The 19,997-nt window shown below is 35.4% G+C and overlaps 1 protein-coding gene across 1 annotated transcript in view; it reads left to right on the top strand.

The window, feature by feature from the left end:
- The window catches only part of LOC306851462 (S-adenosyl-L-methionine-dependent tRNA 4-demethylwyosine synthase TYW1-like), a 69,508-nt gene that overhangs the window by 18,731 nt on the left and 30,780 nt on the right, over positions 1–19,997 (top strand). The window contains exons 9-12 of the mRNA XM_079387711.1: positions 4,870–4,922; positions 5,069–5,187; positions 11,299–11,408; positions 17,099–17,276. Coding sequence (XP_079243837.1) covers positions 4,870–4,922; positions 5,069–5,187; positions 11,299–11,408; positions 17,099–17,276 — 460 coding nt within the window. The remainder of the gene's footprint in view (positions 1–4,869; positions 4,923–5,068; positions 5,188–11,298; positions 11,409–17,098; positions 17,277–19,997) is intronic.

A 19,997-nucleotide genomic window follows, 5' to 3' on the forward strand; every position in this document is an offset into this window, starting at 1 on the left:
GAGATCTCTGCAGTATGAGGCGCGTGTTGAGCAATCATTATCCTGTTTGTCCTGGGATCAGGGCCTAGAATGTGTCAAGTTATATTTTACCCAAAATTCATATGAAACAAATACAAAATTTCATTATAGCTTATATTTAATTCTAATTGGTCAATCTCAGCATTCTGTGGTCAAACTTTTGCTAGTTTAATTTCTCTCTCATCACATAATTTCAACTAGGGAAGGTTTTACGTCAGTACGTTTATTTGTAATGATTAGTATCAGTCAATATTAGATTCTCATTTCTGGTATTTTTACATTTTATATGGTGGCAAATGGAATGCTCACTTAGTTTAAATTAATCTTTAAAAACACCAATAATGTAATAACACTTTTAAATGCAATGTTTTAAAATCACAAAATGAATGCAATATTCATATTATGTCTAAATTCACTTGCATTTTTCAAATTTATTGTAGTTATTATTTTAGTTCGCGTTTTATTTTTTTTTTATTTAGAAACAATTTGCATAATTTTAATATAGGCCATTTATCAGTTATCGGCTAGAACATAAAAATAATTATTGGCTTATCGTTTCTTACCAGAAGAAAATAAATGAGCAGTCTGCTAGTAAAATAAACCCTGTCAGGATGATTAAAACCCTGACATGAAGAGGACGGACCTTGAATCATATTATATTAGTATATATTTACATATTAAATAAAAGTATAGTTTCCAAAGTTGTAAATCATACAAAGGCAATTGGAGTATGTTTTACAAGTATGTAATATACAATTTCAGATTGTTTTAATGTAAAAATTTCACATTTGATTGTTTTACTTTCCGTTTCTTTGTAATTATTTCTTCTAAATTTGAGTGAAAATTTCCTTAAAGTAATTCTTTTTTATTTCCTTAAAGTAACTCTGTTTGTTTTTTGCTTAATGTTTATTCAACTTTTATAATAATAAACATATCCTTTTTATTATTATAAAAAAATCTTTTATAATAATAAAAGGATAAAGAGACAGGAGAATAGAAAACATATTTTACCCAAACCACTCCCAACACCAAGTACAAAAGTAAACTACACACACAGAAAATTATTTTTTATTTATTAAATTTATTATATATTTTATTTTAAAATTAACAATTATTTTGAGTAATTGAGTGTTTGTCAGTTATGTAGACTGTAGAATAAACAAAAAAATTAAAAAATAATAGGAGTATAGATGCTTATTTACATATTACAGCTTTAGACCATTCAAAGTTAATTTCTTAATATGACTTAATTTCTACGTTTTATTTTGTTTAAAACAGTTTTGAGAATCTCTTATCTCTATTATCTTATCTTTCCATGAATATAGCAGTGGTAGCTAGCATGGTTTTAAACTATAAATAAACAAACTATTTTTGATTTTATTTTGGAGTGAAATGCATTTCTTCGTAAGATTCACCCTAACTGGAGTATTCTCCCATGGTTTGCAGGTTGAGTTGTGAAAGCACAAACACAGGTGTGTCATTTAGCTGATCTCGCCTGCGGTCTAGAGAAGATTCTAATGTGATATTCTATAACACTCATTTCTTGAGGGGCAGACTGGTAACCTCCTCTCGCTCGTTGTTGTTTTTTTTGCTCTTTTAATGATAAACTGAATTGATTCCCTCCGGCATTATTAGCAATGATTTAAAGATGAATGAAGGAAAGAGCTGAAGACCTCTAGAAGAAGTAAAGTAGTAGTAATTTCCTTTAAATAACAGCAGAGGAAATACAGCAGCTAGAGCAGAAAAAGAGGGCAAATGTGTTTGGTCAGAGTGGATTGAAGAGGAATTTGAAGGCTTAAAAAAATCCTCCAGACTCAGTCACCTACCTCATACCATAAATAACAGCTCGAAATGAAAACCTGAAATAATGTAACTAAAGTCATCCCATAGCAGTGCGTCATTGATCTTGTGAAGTTCTGTTTTGGTGTTGTTCATCATCAGTGTGATGGCAATTTTTGTTCCCGTCAGCTTCCTACGGTCCTGAGAGAACTAAACTGTGAGGAAAAGCTGCATATCCAGTCACTGACAGACTCTCCATGCACCGTGCCCTTGTTTATGTCTGGTTAACCTTGATAGATGAAACACATTTAGAATGGACTGAACTCATCTTAATGGATATATTGTGACAAGTATTCAGCTATTTGTAAACAAATTTGAACAGGATTTGTTGGTGAGTTTGTAGCTCAGCATACAACCCAGCATTAACCCCATTTACTCTATCACACTCTGGTCTTGTGCATTTTACTCCAAAGAAAATGTTTTTCTTCATCAAAATGTAGGCTAATTTACCTCTAAAACAACTTTAGTTTTCAGCCTTGCTGGTGGGATAAGCATACCCATTTAGCTAAAAAAGCTATTAAGTCATTGTTTTAGGTAATAAAGCCTTTTTAAAACCCTGCCAATTGTTTAATTAGTAATTTAACGCAGCTTAATTGATGTAATGGTTACGGCGTTGTAACCATTAAACTGATTTTTTTTTTCTCCACAACTGTCTTAGTTCAGGTTTAGGTTTATTTCATTTTTATTTAAAAATGACCTTACAGTTGAGTTTCATGACTTGTAAGTATGAGAGCATTACGATTCTGATTTAAACTTAAGTAGACAAGAAAGCTTTAGATTTGGTAAGTGTAATTCATTTCTGTGAATCTATTCAAACTATCGGTTTCACTGGTTTGATTCATAACTTTGCTTCTACCATTTTTATGGCATCACTCAGAAATATTCACAGATGTTTAGCACGGCTTTTTTAGTTACTGAAATGTTTTGGTAAAAATCCTTACTAAATATTGCTGGTTGTTAATGCGTTGTATATTGGTGCATTTAAAGGGGTCATGAAATGCCTTTGATTTTCTGTTCTCCAAGGTCCACTTGTAATTCTATCAAGGTTTTACATCAAAAAATATAGTACATATATATATTGAGTTCTTTCCATGCACATGAATCCCCCATAATGTGTATATTCAGTATGAACCACTGCAGGAAATCCTCTGTCTCAGCTTTCAACTGCTCAAATATTAAGCCTTCACAAACCAGACCTGCTCTCTGAACCTGGCTCTATTCAAACAGACGCTGTTCTTCAGACAGAGACGAGAATACCTCCCCTACCTCCACAGCCCCAGCGAGCTATTTGCAGACATGAAAGACAAGAACATGTGTTTGATGTGGAGTTTAGCTAATGAACATGGGAGAGAGACTCTAGATTGGGATCATTAGTATGGAGCTTCACTCCTACTGCTTTTCTTACTGCTTGCACTCCTTCATGCGTGAGAAGAGAAACTGTATAAAAAAGAAAAAGAGAGAAAAATAACCCTCAAGGCACATTATTTTCTTTCTTTCATTAAACGCAAACTATTTTTTTCCAATACAACAAAGGTAGATGGAAATTTATAAACTCCTCAAAATGACAAAACTAGCTCTTGTGTGAAAGTCTTGTTTAGCTGTGATGTGAACGCTGTCGGTTCTTTCAGCACAGAGCTATGCCTTTATTCTGTGGTTTTAGTAAGAGTGCTATAGGAGTGATGGCTGCCCTAGTGATGGCCCTTACACGTGGATTAAAGTCTAAATTGAGTCTGATTCCCCAAGGGGTTGCAGCACAGTCATGGGAGAACCAGGCTGTGGACCTTAGAAATGGGCAGACTTTAAGTGCTTAACAGGAAATGCTCAGACTTAAGCACATTTGGCCTTCCAGTCTGCTTAGATATATTGAGGAGCTTTGTAGGAAAATTTCCTGCATTTCTCCTGCTAGATCCTGAACAGACTGTAAAATGGAAAATAGAGGCCTGTCTCTACTAGTGCATGGTGTACATTATAAAAGCACCATTTTTAGGCTCTTTATTTCATTGAAGTACAGTAAATCACCTTTTTCACTCTCTCTTACACTAAATGTGGCTGTTTTGAAGCCATTGTACTGTACTCTTTATGTAAATGACTTTTGTTATGAAAATTGGTCATGTTAATGTGCTCATGGTTGTGACTTCAGTAACATCTTCATTGAACTGTTTAGGTTGCAGCTTGGTAAATGTATTGAGTGGACTGGCATTGCAATAATGCTCTAATGCAAATTATGCAAAAAATTGGGTTTTAGGTAACAGGTGCAGTCGTGGGTGGACTAATGGATAGAGAGTTGGACTTGTAACCCGAAGGTCGTGGGTTCGAGTCTCAAGTCCGGCAGGGATTGTAGGTGGGGGAGTGAATAACCAACACTCTCTCCACCCTGGGTCACCATACTTGGCCACACACCCCTTTCCCTTCCCTTTCCTTCCCCTTAATATGCTGATTTGGTTGCTTAATAAACATTTATTATTATAATTTGTGACCATGATATAATAACTTTTGTAACATTATAAATAGATTTACTGTCACTTTTGATATTTTTTTTCTTTGAATAATAGTATTACTTCCTTTTAAAAAAAAAAAAGAATATATATATTTTCTAATGTAAACTGTTTTTGTTATAATAATGGATATTATATATCTTTCTTACTGTACATGTTTACATTGCGATGCTTAAATAAAAATGTATATTATTGGTGCTTTATCTGTTTTTGACCATGACATGAAAATAATAAAAAACAATTTAAACAATTAAAAACAATAAAATGGTTATTTTTCCAGACAATAGGTCAACCATATTAGTGAAATTTTCCACTTGTGAACTCAAACATGCTAGTGACTAATCGAGTAGCTGCTGCTAACATTTTAACCAGGATTTTAGCATTCAGCAAGTGTGTTTTGGATTTGATTTCTATACCTAGAGGCTGTTTGTCTTTTGAGATTATGTTGCTTGATCAGTACTCGGAAAGCTTCCTAATCTCTATATAAATTCCTTGCTTTTTTCTTTGTGGTCTGTAGGGTACAAACTAATAGGAAGTCACTCTGGGGTAAAACTGTGTCGTTGGACCAAGGTAAGTTGTTTCCTCCAATTGATCTTTTTGTTAAGGCTCTTTAGCAAGTTTCTTTTTTTTTTTTTTTTTTTTAGCAGCTCAGTGTTTCCAGACATAAACAGTTTGTCTTTGTATAAATGAAACAAATGTTGCCTTTCTTTTGTTAGTCAATGCTGAGAGGGAGAGGAGGCTGCTATAAACACACCTTCTACGGGATTGAATCACACCGCTGTATGGAGACCACGCCGAGCCTGGCCTGTGCCAACAAATGTGTTTTCTGCTGGAGGTAGAGAGTCTTTTTTTATGCACTAAAAAACATTATTTATTCTATGATATTCTCCTAATGAATAATAATAACCTAACTTGCAAACCTAATACCTAATTTGATGATGCTGAGTAAAAAAACAACAACAACTCCATCATGTACAATTTTTCACAGAGTAATAATGACGACTTTCAATTTATATACATCAGCTACAATGCAATTATTAAAATAACAAAAGCAGTCAAAGCACAAAAGTTGAGAAGTTTTAATGACAAAAAGAAGTATTCAAAATACATAATATAACAGTCTGCAAAGGAGTGAAAAAAATGTAAAAATACTAAATATTATGCCATAGAAATTTACATAAACACAAGTTCACAAATAATAACTGTCAGCCATTTTTAATTTAGTCTTAGTCTTTTAAATTAGTCCTGTCAAATGTACTTTTTTAGTTATCATATTTAGTCAACCTTGTCTTGTTTTTTGTTTTGTTAAGTTTACTAAGTATCTGAGCATTTGTCTAGTTTTAGTCAATGAAATCTTAATCACATTTTCACATTTCACTTCACACATTTCGTCATGCTGTATAATGTGTATTTATTTATGTTTATTTATTATTATTTATTTGAAAAATGTACACTTCAGGTATTGCACTTTCACAATAAGCACAAATAAATAGAATGTGGACTCATACACATGGTTTATATTATCTCATCTATTGTACTGATTTATTATAGGATATTTATTATTGAAATTAATATCAAAGACTTGGATATGTACTCGCTCTGTCTACATTTGGAAAACTTGTAAAAACAAACATGAAATATTATAACCGTAAAATTCCTAATAGTAATTCCAATAATTGCAAATTGTGATAATGCTTCTCTATTAAAACAGCAGCGGTCGAATAAGTGCAAATCACAAACAAAATAATTGAGATCTCATAACAGAACACAGATTGGCTGAATGACACTTTCATTTAAACTAAGCATCTCGCATCGCGATCGCTAAACTCCAGCTTACTGATTTGTTGGTGTTTTCAGATCATCATTGGTGCTTCCGTAATGAAGAGTGAGCTCGTGCACATGGTTGCCAGATTGCAAAATTTAACCAAAACACTGGGCAGAAAAGGTCTCCTATTAAAAGAGAACCACTGATTTGGGGATTTGAACACATGAAAGCTTGTGTAGTAGTGGCGCATACAGCAGTCCAAATATTTTCTCTTTTTTTCGACGAAAATAAAAAGAGATTTTTAGTATAGTATTTATTTTTTTAAATACATTTTAGTCTCGTCTTTTATCGTCAGCGGTATTGCATGTTGATATAGTCACAGTTATCGTTTATTGACCTTATTGTCATCTCATAGTCTCGTTTTAGTCATAGGAAAAAAGCTCATCAACTAACACTTTTTTTGTAGTTTTTGTTAACGAAATTTTACAAATTTACAATTTACAAAAGCATTTTCAAATTCAGATTTTCTTGCATTTTCTTCCATCGCTGGTCATAATTCTGTGGTTGGAATCAGGTTAAGGAATAAAATTATGTCTTCAGAATCATTTATATCATTAATTTGTAGATATCTGAGAATTAAACAAATAACCTGAAACCTGTCTCAGAGGAAGATAGGAGTCATGTCTTTGTGGCAGTTTTTCTGGAGGTTAAGCAATAAAACTATACTACTTCACCTTACAAATAGTTGTCAAAAGTAAAAAATGCTACAAAATGCTTCATGTTTGATGTGCTACAACAAAACGGACTATTTTTGGAGTTAGCACGCTAAAATTTGTAAAAGAGAAAATTTGATTTCTTTTGTCAAATATGAAGTAGGTTGGTGCATTGCTCATATTCAGATTTTGAACAAACCCCTAAATCTAAGTATTAAATGATTGGTGCTTAACTCATCCATAATATTATGTACTGCATTTCAAAATATCAGCCTATATGCTTTGAAAAATGCCTGAGCAAACAGCTGTGATGTCCGTCTGAATGAACTGGAAGTGCAAAGGTAGATGCAGCAGTAATGATTCACAGTGACACTTGTGGAAAGAAGGTAGCTTTCAATATTCCTGTCGTTGGCAGTGAGGTTTCATGTGGAGGGAAAAAAGAGCTGTCAAAGAGCATCAGCGCTCCTCCTCTGAAGAGTGGATCTGGGATGATTTCCACCACGAGTGACCCTTACGCTGAAGCACAGCTAGACGCTGCTCGCTGACTGAGATGGACTTGATTTAAGGACATCACTGTGAGCGTGACACACACATCCACCCATAAACTAACAGGACACTGTCTCCTCGCCCTACAGCTCTGGAACAGGACATGCTGGGACAGCCTCCAGTGCATAAAATCCAATTTTTGTGTTTGTAGTTCGAGCTGCGCAGTCAGATTAACGCAGCAGATTGAAGGCATCTCAGAGAGGGCTTTGATCCTGCTGTTGAGTAAATCTGTCATTTCAGATCCAATTTTCTCATTGAATCAGCTGATTTTGTGGCATTATGGGGTTTAATGAAGAAAAATCATCGTCTTGAGACTGTCAGTGAACTCTATTTTTATGCCCTTGTGTATAAGCGGTGCATCGGATCGCGTCGTGGGTTGTGTTTTTTGTCATGCCGCTGTGACTCAGAGCATCGCGCTAATCAAATTTTTCATCCGTTTCATTGCCACATGATGCGCGTATCCTCAAATGCCACACAGTTAATGACATAATGCAAATAAATGTGCTGAAGAAGTTTCGAAATGCGAAATTCATTTAGTCCTCTGCTTTCAGGGAATGTGATGGAAATATTGAACTCCGTGTAAGGGGAGTAATTTGGTTAAAAGTGGCACTCGAAATTATGAGTCTGAAGCGGCCTCTTCATGTGGATGGGCTGGATATTTTAGGTGGTATCTCATGAAACTGAGCAAAGGCATTAGAGGAAAAGCTCTTAAACCCATCTCAAACATGGGCTCTTCAGCCCAGAAGCTCATCTTGATAAAGGCAGGAGGGCAAAAAGAATCAAGCCTCTGTATTGTTAGTGACGTCATCAGTGTTAATGTTTTTATGGTGTTTTGGTTATGTTGATTCCCCAAGCACACCCACTTAGTGTTATACATTTTAATATTAGATAAAAAAAAATTAAAAAAGGGTTAAGTATTTTTAATATTCTTTTATTTTTTTTACTCTGACATGCTTCCCCAAGCATACACTTATGTAGTCTTTAAAGCTGCAATCCGTAGCTTTTTTTGGTTAAAAATGATCTGAAATGAATATTTGAGCAAGTACATAACCATAACCAGCCAGTGTTGAAAACTATCGCCTTACTTTAGCACGATTCACAACGGGAAGCTTATAATAATGTTTTCTAATTTGAGTGGTACAGGTAGGTTTTCGCTGGAAATTTGAGCATGGCACTGCGTCATTACGTCACGTCTGTAATCAAAGAAATTGTCCCGGTTTCTAGGCTATCGCGTGTGAGGATCCTGCAGGTGGCAGATCGTTTATAGCCTTTTCTCACAGCAGCTAGAATAATTACATTTATCTTTTTGATGGCGGATTGTAATCAGAAAGGATTGTGTTTATGAAACACATGTGAATGAAATTCAATTATATTTCAGTTTTAAATGTGCTTCTGATTACAGATAGCCTCGGATTACACAAGATTTGAATTTTAAAGAAAACCAGTTCGAAAGGAGCATAATTAGCTTTTTGGGTTAAAAGAATTTCTTAATATGAATAATATTCTAATGGCATGACAATTAGATTAGACTGTACAGAAACTGAAGTCACTCAGTGCTGATGTTGTTGAGATTAATAATTTGAGAATAAATTATAACAATAATAATAATTTGCACGGTTTGATGTGATCACCGTTGGTAGCGCAATTTTTTTTTGTAATGTTTTTTTCTTCAGTTGGTCAGAACAAATGTGGTAGACTTGTTTAGACTGCAATATATATGGTAAAAAATCTTATTTGGGTCATATATTCCAAGACGTAGGCTAGAATCTGTGATTGTGGAGTGCAGTGCAGTAAACATCCATACCGGTGCAGCGACTGACAGCAACACATTCACCTCAAAACATTAGATTCATCCACGCTGCAGCCATGCCAGAGCACATCCCACAAGGAAGATAATTCTGCAAGCAGCTACAATTCCAGGTTTGGATGGAGATGGCGACAAAGAGGCAAATCTTACAGACTGCAGCTTTAAATAAATAATAGATTTTTAAAAAATATTTATTTTACTCGGAGATGTCTTGGTTCTCCAAGCATATCCACACTTATTTAGCTTTTTTTAATTTAAAATATTATGTTCGCATTTCTTTTTTCTCAAATAATATTTTTACTCAGACTTTGCTTTGAATATGAATGGATCACAATGGCCTGAGTTAAGGTCTCTGTTTTTTCCTTTATTTTTAGTTATTTAATCTTTCTTATTGATTGGTTATTTTTTATTTTTTATTTTTTTCATTAAAAATGGGTCACAATGGCCAGATTATTATTATTATTATTATTATTATTATTATTATTATTATTATTATCGTCATTTTATTTATTCTTTTTTGTAAATGATAATGTTTAGGCAGGGCTGGACTGGGGTTAAATTTTGGCCCTGGACAAATCTGGCCCATCCAGCCCACAAGTTCCTCATGAATGATTTACTGGGTTATAGGGCCTTAAATTGGAGTAAATGAATAAATAAATCAGGACAGAAACAAATAATGATAGATATTACTGAATTCTTAATAATGAACTTAATGCATTTTTGTCATATTGAAAGGAACTTGACAGTAAAGCAATGATTTTGAGCTAAAATGCAGAAAATTTACTGCTATTAAATTCTGTCATTTCCTCACTCTCATGCTGTTCCAAACATGCATGACTTACTTTCTTCTGTGGAACACAAAATAAGATAATTTGTAGAATATTATCAAACCACTTTGGTTACCCTTCATTTCTACTGTTTGTATACTGTACAGAAATTTCTTGAAATTTTGAATGACATGATGGTGAGTAACTTTTGGGTGAACTATCCCTTTAAGAACTTTAACATTTAGTAAATAGTTAACACCTAATTTATATAAGACACTATTTAAACATTTAAAAAGAAAGAAGCTATTAAAGCTATTGTTAAATTATCCTTTGCCATAATGAAATTTATTATAGTTCATAAAATCCAGAATTTAACTGGCTCTATTAGTAAGATGATGGTCACAAGTAAAACCATGGTCCTCATTACCATATGGTTTTTAAAATAATAGTAACAAACTATGGAATTTGTAATTTAAAAAAAACTAAACTAAACATGTAGAAACTACAAAAACAACTTCTCCAATTCCCCAATATTTAAAATAATAACATCAGCCAAAACACAATAGGATATTTGTACAGTGTTAATGTCTGCAAGTTAAATAGGTGCTGTATGTAATTCATAGTCATGGCTGTTTTCAGCCAGCATCACTACAGAACCTTTAATGTTCTCATATCACACGACTGTATAACAATTTTGTCACATCTGAATGGATCAAGTAACTTGCGCCGCTTATCATTTTACATTCGGAAGCGCAGCGCACGTTCTTCAGCGCTGTGTGACTGATCCGCTCTGCTTTTAAGCGCTGCTGGTGGAGGCATTGCGTAGTGCGCTTCACACTTTTGAAGTATTTGCTTTTTGCAGTTTCGCATGAGCTGTAATTTGAAAATTTATGCTAATATGACTTTGCAGCATAGACTGTAAAAAACAAACAAAAACAGTCCTAATATGGGGGCGGTCCCTCACTTACGCGATCGGCCCACTACTCGACCAGCCCAACAGGAATGTCCCGGTACTGTAACTGTTTGGATTTTGAAAATGTAGTTTTGTACATCCTCATATTAGGATTTGGCTCTACCCGTGGTGAAATGAAGGAATATGGTGCCACATTCAACGTTGTCTCAGCTCCTGTTGCTATTTGTGGCAGGGGACGGAAGTAAGGCCACATTGCCTGGCATTTGTGCCCTTTCATGTGATGTGAGAGCCGTTGAAAGGGTCACAGGATGCAAATTTGTGGGCAGTGGGGGTGCAGGTGGTGTTCTCAGGGGAATGAGACTGTGGTCCGGGGTGTGTAATGCTGTGATGGTGACCTGCTGACAGGACCTGTCCTCTCTCATTCTATCTGTACAGACACCACACCAACCCAGTGGGCACCGAGTGGCGCTGGAAAATGGACCCGGCTGAGAAGATCATTCAAGAGGCTGTAGAGAACCACAGGAACATGATTCGCCAATTCAGAGGTAAGGACTCCCGGTACCTTCAGCAGACCTCTTCTGCTGTGAATTTTAGGGTCTGTTTTATTTTGATGTATAAGTGAAATAAAAGAATGCTTCGGAAATCTTGTTGTGCCAGAAACTTCACTTATAGAAGAATATTCACACATGCTGTTAATAGGCCTTTACACTGTAATTGTACAGAAATGAGTTTTGTTTGTCTGGTGGGATATAAATATAGCCAAATATATTTAAATCCTTTTCCTCAGAGGCACAAATCCAGTTGGAAGCTATTCAAACATTGTGTGACATAACACTGTTGAAGTCTCTACACTCTGAACACACTCACGCTTTCAGAGATTGTCCAACAGACACTGGGGTATATTTAGCTGTCACTACGGTTTGCAGAAGGCAGTAACAGGACAGGACTCTAAGTGCAGTTCGACTGGGTCTAATTTATTCATTTGCACTCTGTCACTTTCTTCACCATCTGCTGCATCAGATCAGTAGTGGACCCATCAGCTTTCAGCAGCATTAAAGGGATGAGGTTTGTTGCTGGATCAGTTTGACAGGCCGAGATCAGATGGGAAGGGCATCTCACTGAGATTTCATTTGTAAAGCATCATTTGAGTTTTATTTGGTTGTTTTGCCTCATAGGTGCTACAGAGTTATGCAGGTTGTTCTCATTACACCATACAGATGTACTGAGGGGACACTTTTATTTTATTCTTTGTTTTGTTTTTAATTTTTTAAAGTGTTTTATAGCTTTTTTTCTGGTCGGTGAAGAGAGTATGGTTGGTAAAGAAAATGTTTCTTTAGCCCTATTTGGATGGAATTAGTTTTCCTTTCTGGATAATTGGTGTTTCATAGATCCTCTCTGAATCAAACGTGTCTGTGTTTTCTCAAACAACCTCTGAAAAAAATAACAGATCAGATAATATACTGTTTTTCTTACAACTCTGCCATCCTCCGAAAGATCTCCATATGAATTTGCAGAATACATTTTTTTTATTTCTTATTTATTTTCACTGTCTGCTACCATAACTGAAGTTAAATTTCCCATCGCATTGCCTTATACATCTTCATCATTAATTTAAAGCATTTTGCTAACTTTTTGGGTGATGTAACAGTTGATGGTTAATGCTGAAATCTGATGTAAAAAGAAAAGTTTACTCTTTTTCTTTCTTGGAAGTTTGAGTTTTGTGGTTGTGTGGTGGGCTCTGGGCTAACTGAAAGCGTTTAGGTCTTCATCCTCTGATGAAATCAGAGCTTTCTGACCCTGCATAGACAGCAACGCAACATGTTCAAGGCCCAGAAAGGTAGTAAGGACATTGTTAAAATAGTCCACGTGACATCAGTGGTTCAACTGTAATTTTATGAAGCAATGAGAATACTTTTTTGCGCAACGAAAACAAAAAATAATTTATTCTAAAAATAAAAAAACAAATTAAATTATAACAATATAGCAAAATAACAACTCTTCTGCGTAATTCTCCACTGTTTTATATTATTTTAATAATGTCCTTACTACCTTTTTGGGCCTTGAATGTGGTAGTTGTGTTGCTGTCTATGAAGGGTTAGAAAGCTCCCCTTCAGTGAAATTTGTTTTCCGAAGATGAACAAAGTTCTTACGGGTTTGAAACAACATGAGGTTGAGTAATTAATGGCTAATATTTGGATGAACTATCCGTTTAATCCAACGGTCAACTGAGGGTGGACTGTAGGCAGGATTATATGCCATGCAGAATTGAAAATGCTTTTAAAAATTTCAATTCAGTTCCTGAATTGTTCAGGTAGGTAGAATAAAAATATAAAAAGAAATCATATGATGTACAGGTACATCTCAAAAAATTAGAATATCATGAAAAAGGTCAAATATTTTTTAACACTCATTTCAGAAAGTGAAACCCATATATTATATGGATTCATTACACATAGAGTGAAATATTTCAAGCTTTTATTTCTTAAAAATTTTATGATTATGGCTTACAGATAATGAAAACCCAAAATTCAGTGTCTCAGAAAATTTGAATATTACATAAGATCAATAAAAAAGGATATTTTAAACCGAAATGTCAGGCTTCTGAAAAGTATGTTCATTTCTATGCACTCAATACTTGGTTGGGCCTCCTTTTGCATGAATTATTGCATCAATGCGGCGCGGCATGGAGGCAATCAGCCTGTGGCACTGCTCAGGTGTAATGGAAGCCCAGGTTGCTTTGATAGCGGCCTTCAGGTCATCTGCATTGTTGGGTCTGGTGTCTCTCATCTTCCTCTTGACATTCTCTATGGGGTATCAAGCACCGTAACACCATGGTCTTTGAACCAGCTTTTGGTACCTTTGGCAGTGTGGGCAGGTGCCAAGTCCTGCTGGAAAATGAAATCATCTCCATAAAGCTTGTCACCAGAATGAAGCATGAAGTGCTCTAAAATTTCCTGGTAGGTGGCTGCGTTGTCTGTGGACTTCAGAAAACGCAGTGGACCAACACCAGCAGATGACATGGCAGCCCAAATCACCACTGACTGTGGAAACTTCACACTGGACTTCAAGCAACATGGATTCTGTGCCTCTCCACTCTTCCTCCAGACTCTAGACCTTGATTTCCAAATGAAATGCAAAATTTACTTTCTACTGAAAAGACGACTTTGGACCACTGAGCAACAGTCCAGTTCTTCGGAGGGCGTCAGTGTTCGTCTTCTGGATCATTGCCAAGTCAGCAGTCTTCCCCATTATTGTGGTTTCAAAGAACAAGAGATACCCGGCATTTATACTGTAGGGATGGTCATTAATTGAAACTCAAATGTAAATATTCTAATATTTTGAGATACTGATTTTTGACTTTCATCAGCTGTAAGCTCTAATCATCAATTAAAAAAAAAAAAACTTGAAATGCTTTACTTTACATGTAATGAATCTAAAATATATGAAAGTGTCACTTTTGGAAATAAGTTACAAGAAAAAATTAGCTTTTTCACGATATTCTATTTTTTTTTAGATGTACCGGTAAGTGTAGTTTTTAATTGCAATAATACAGAACATCCTGTGACCAATTTGTTTTAAATTCAAGCTCATGAATTGATAGTGAGCCGATTCCCAAACCCTGACTGACTGTAAGTTGCTTTGGATAAAAGCATCAGTGCAATGACAAATAAGTAAATTAGTGAAATGAATCATGCTGCTTTCATCAAGTCAAATGTTACTGCCACGGGAAAACATCTCTGTTTTGATGGAAAAAAATTTGTGATTTAGGTAAGTCGTGGCAGAAAATGATGTCCTGCACTCTTAGGACTATTTTTGCAATGGCATACCAATATTGTGTCATAAAACAAATTTCAACAAATTTCCTTTTGCCTGTTGGGACGCAAGACATTCCTGTCTCTCATTCCTCATCTCAACAATCAGGTAACGTCAACTCATAATGGGTTGTGATTTCACTGCCAGATCCAAAGTTCAAGTACTTTGGTGGACATCTGGATCAGACTTTCTTGGGATTGAGGGGGCACACAAGATGGGGTTTCAAGGACTTTAAGATGGGAACTGACTCCTTTTGCGCTTTTTCTTAGCGTTTGAAGTGACTCCCTTAACATCACTGATTTTGTTTTACCGCACTGCCTTCATACTTAGAATATGGGGTGATTTGGAGACTTTTTGATGTTTTTTTTCTCTGTCTGCAGTAGTCTGAAAAATTCATCAGATGTCTAGCGTAGATGACTACAAAACAGATCTGCAGCTAAGAAAGAGAGTTTTCTGATGATGTCTGCTGGGAATGTTATTAGGTGGTGTGGCACAGTCCCAAAGTCAGTTTGATTCGATTTTATCATTCACAAATTAAGGTTTCTGCTGTTCGAATGTCAAGACATCGGTCTTTGATCATCTGTTTTCAGTACAGATGTCAAACTTTAGTGTTTTCTAAAATGAACATTACTCAAGGCCTACTGTTCTGGTTGAATTATTTTTCAGAAATCTAATAATGTTCCTGTCAAGCTTTTTTCTTCAAGTTTCGAGAAATGGACAGGGAATGTTTTTCTAAAGCGGTACATATCTTTTGGTCCAAAGATTGGCACTTTTGGTGATTCTGAGCCAGAGAAATCGAGGCTACTGATGGAGACCTCTGTAGGTTTTGTTCCAGTGTCTGAGTTAGTGCCAGATGTGTGTGTGTGTGTGTGTGTGTGCAAGTTTGTGTGCGTTGCACCACCTCCACATCATCGTCTTGGTCTCACCATCCTCTATGGCTTGGTGGCGCAGTTGACATTTAGCAGTGACATCACTGCTCCATGTAGCAGAATTAAGGCATGATGACCCAGGGCTGAGTAAACAAACGCACTAACAAGTGAACACAGAGCGGATGAAAAGCCAGGAAGCATGCTGTGCAGAGGGTACAAAGCACAAAAATGGAGCCAGACTCCAGAGGGAGCCAAATGTTGAGTGGCTACTAGAAATTGCACTACTGTTATTTCTTTGACAGATTAAATAGCTACATTTTCATTATTATTGTCAGTCCGATTAGAATCCAGTTTGTTAATCATCATTTTTTTTTTGCAAGATTGCTAACTCGCAGGAAACCAATTTCGAGTTTGCCTGCAGTCCCCTATTTTTCCAAAGTTCTCTCTTTGGTCTTAGACTTCAAATGAGCTGATTATAGATTAAAACTAGTTAAAACGTTTCTTTGAGTTTAATTTACTGAGACAGCTTTAAGATATTTGCTGATTGGTTAATTTTTTAAATATAGTTGAACTGTTTGGTGTTTCTTGAAAATAAATAGTCCCAAAAAACATTTTCAGACATCATTTTGTTCAATCAGTATCTGTTATTTCATATTAATTATCTCAAAATAAAGAGAAAAATGCAGAACGAAAATGGCAAAATAGTCCTCACATGCTATGTATATAATTTACATAATCTGACATTATTTGGTTCTTGAACCAAGAAGTTAATATTCCACCACCTGCATGATGTAATTAACAATAATTACAAACTCTCAATGATTACAAACAAATGATTTTACAGTTTGTGGGAACATTTGTGAATGGCTAGGTAATTTTGTAATTGGTAGTAAAGTGGTAAGCTAAGTAGAGCCCTATGATTTCCTCAATGTGGAAAGCGCGGATGGAATGGCCGAATCCGGTCATAAAAATGGAAATTACTGTATAATGCGAAATGTCACGCAATTTTGGATGAATAAATGTATAAATCTAAATAATTCAGTATGCTTAAATCAAAACGCGATAGGGACTAGTGTCTGTGAAGATATTAAGCTGAATTTTTTTTTAAATGAATCCTTACCATCCTTACCATCCTTACTGCTACTAATAAAATTATTATTAAAACATTTATTTTCAAGGAATATTTACCAAAAAAAAATGTATCATATACCAAAACTAGAAAAATGTAAACGCACAAGCAAACTCACATAATACTTCTGGAAAAACAAATGAAATAATAATAAATTAGTTTTTGTTAAACTTTTAATACATTTGTTAAATTATGTAAGTTTCATGATTTAAATTAATTAGACATGCTTTTTGATTAATTTAACCTTTAAAACAGTTTAGAAAATTTTTAAATGGAATATGGAAAAAACAAAATGGAAAACGGGCCCAAGTTATGTTATTTTGGATTCGCACCACATCCTGACATTGGCTCAACTTACACACTTTAGCTTTAACAAATGACCACTGACCACTTTTTAACCATTTGGTGTGTTTTCACATAACAGGTGTTCCAGGAGTGCGTCCCGAGCGCTTTGAAGAGGGCCTCACTGTGAAGCACTGTGCTCTGTCTCTGGTGGGCGAACCTATCATGTATCCTGAGATCAACTCCTTCCTTCGACTCCTTCACCAGCAGAACATATCCAGCTTCCTCGTCACAAACGCCCAGTTCCCAGAGGAGATCAGGTGGGATTTAAAACCTTTAGTTAATGGAATTGTCCAGCTTGGGGACTAAATGCTGAATTGGCTATTGAAAAGCACTTGTCGGTCATCCACTAATGGGCAATTCCATACAAAAATCATCCTTAACATGAAAAAAAAAGTTTTTACCAAAAGAATAAAACCCTTTTTAACTTGTGCATTTAGGTCTGTATTTTACAGCATTAATGTGCTTTAATAGAAATTAAGGAAATCGCTATGTTTATCCACCACATTGAGGGGTGCACCTAAAGTAAAATTAAATTTTCATCGACTGTATTTCATGTTTTCAAATGAGAGATCAAAGACTGCCCATTTATATCAACAAAGCATTTTGTAGAAAGATGGCGGCCTGTCTGAAAAATAAATAAACTTACTTAACATTGGATTTGTAAGGGCTAGATTTATGAGGTCAGGACACTTCAGCGCGGTGTCACGTCCGTAATGTTTTAAAGATTAAGTTTATTTCATATTAATTAATGCACTTAACTTGAAACTTTCCGTGCAAAGCCAACTTATGTCCATTTTAATTATGAACAGTAGCTTATCTCCATTCTTTGCTCTTATCAACCAATAATGCCTTACGGACGTGATCATTACGGACACTTCATATTAAATCTACCCATACCGGCTTGCATGTTTAAAATAAAATCTATAGACATAAAACACTTCATGCATTTCACAATATTAAATTAAACTTTTAACCTCGATAAATGTGCGCTGTTAGGCACATATCCAGTTGTTTGTGTGGAGAGTGCAGCAATTCGGCATCAATTTCTGGAATTCAGTTCAAGCAACAACAAAATACAACGTAGAACATAGAACGTTTATTAACAAAATGAATAAAAATACACATTGCTATGCCTAATATAAAATAACAAATAACTTACACAAAGTTTAAATAGGTATGCAAAACTAAAAATCAGTAAAGAATGAGGAACAAATAATTCTGAAACGTAGAATGTTTATTAGGAAAACGAATAAGAATGTTTGGAGGCACGAACGGCATAGCCTACACCTTGATGCAAAATAGGGGGGGGGGGGGGGATACACAGTTTAAATAAAATAAAAATCAGCAATCTGTGATGCGCGACTGTTGTTCGTTCGGTGCGCTGCATTGAGCAGCCGCGTTCAGTTTTAATTGTAGTGTCCTCTAATTGAACTAAATAAATTGTATTACTATAAAAAAAAAAAAAAACGTTGGGGGACGGAGACGTGGTGAGAAAGTGATGTAACCGGTGTTGCGGCTTCGCTTATCACCGAAATAACCGTCAATCGCAGCAAGCCTAGTCTATAGCATTTTATAAATATTTGTACAATATTAGCTATATATTCAGCATATTTAGCTTAACCTGTTTTGTGTCTAAAGCCTGGCTCACACTGTGCGATTTTGGCCACGATTTGTTCATCTGAGACAAATTTAGAAAATCCTAAAAGATTTCTATAATCCTAGGCTAAAATCGGTTGTCTAGATCGCTGGTTTGACATGTTCACCGACAGCCGATTAATGGCCGTTGCGATCAATTTTTTCCTCCGATTAAATTCTGGCAGTGTCAGAAGATTTCAGACACTTTCCTCAAGTTTCCTGCAGTGTGACATCATCTACGACGACCGTCAAACCAAGAACCAATAGGAGCACTGAACCTGATGATGCAATTAGCGCGACAACTTCAAACTTCAACTTCGTTATTTGTAAAAACAATATATGTACAACGTAAAGTTTACTTAAAGTTTATTTATTAAGGGGCAGGATGTTTAAACTCGAATAACAAAATTACCTCAAGTTCGCTCTGTAGAACTGGAAGTCCTTTTGCCCAGCCATGACTTGCTCCACACACGTCGTCTTTTTTGTTTTTTTTTGTTTTTTTTAACATCAAGGCATGCAATTAATAAAACTAACGCTACACGTTGCTGTTGTTTGCTAGCTACCATTATAGCGACAGAACGCGGGTCAAGTATTGATGACGTAAAACTCCGGACAAGTCTTCTTGAGTACGTCCATTTTTGTCGCGTCTGACATTAAGACAACTGAGATCCTACAGTCTGACATGGGGATCATGTTCGTACAGTGTGACAAGCAGCAATCGCAAAAGACTATTAAAAATCGCACAGTTTGAACTTTAATAGTTTAAAGGATTAGTGAGTCATTAAAACAAGTTTATGACTGTGACATCTGTTTAATCTTGATCAACAACAACTAATGATAAACAAATTGGAGCAGCATTAGATCATTTTAAATTGTCAAATAACTTTCAATTTACAGGTTATAAATGCATCTGTCTCAGATGTAGACTACTCTAGCGTTAACCTAATAGGCCTATAAATGTGCTTTATTCACATTCAAGTGTTTGTGCGGAAAAGTATTAATGCGCATGCATGACAGGGAGGCGCCAAAGCGATCACGTGTATTTTTCCTGATAAGAATTTAAATTAAATGATTTAAAATTGGGGTGCCTCACATGCAAAATATATCTACAGAAAGCTTGAAATTACTACTTGGGAACAAACTTATTCAAAATGAAATAAAATACTCCCTGGCTATGTAATCTGTATGAAGGTTGCATTTCTCTCTAAAGGTGCGTCCGTGGAGATGAGTCAGCACCGTGAATTTGGTCTTTGCAGCTGACAACTATTAATAAAAAATTTAAATGTCTAATTTTTCGTAATCAATAGGCTACCTTTGCCTTTGCTTTGTGGCAAACTTTATGC

This window comes from Barbus barbus (genome assembly GCF_936440315.1).
Source record: "Barbus barbus genome assembly, chromosome: 31".
NCBI lineage: Eukaryota > Metazoa > Chordata > Actinopteri > Cypriniformes > Cyprinidae > Barbus > Barbus barbus.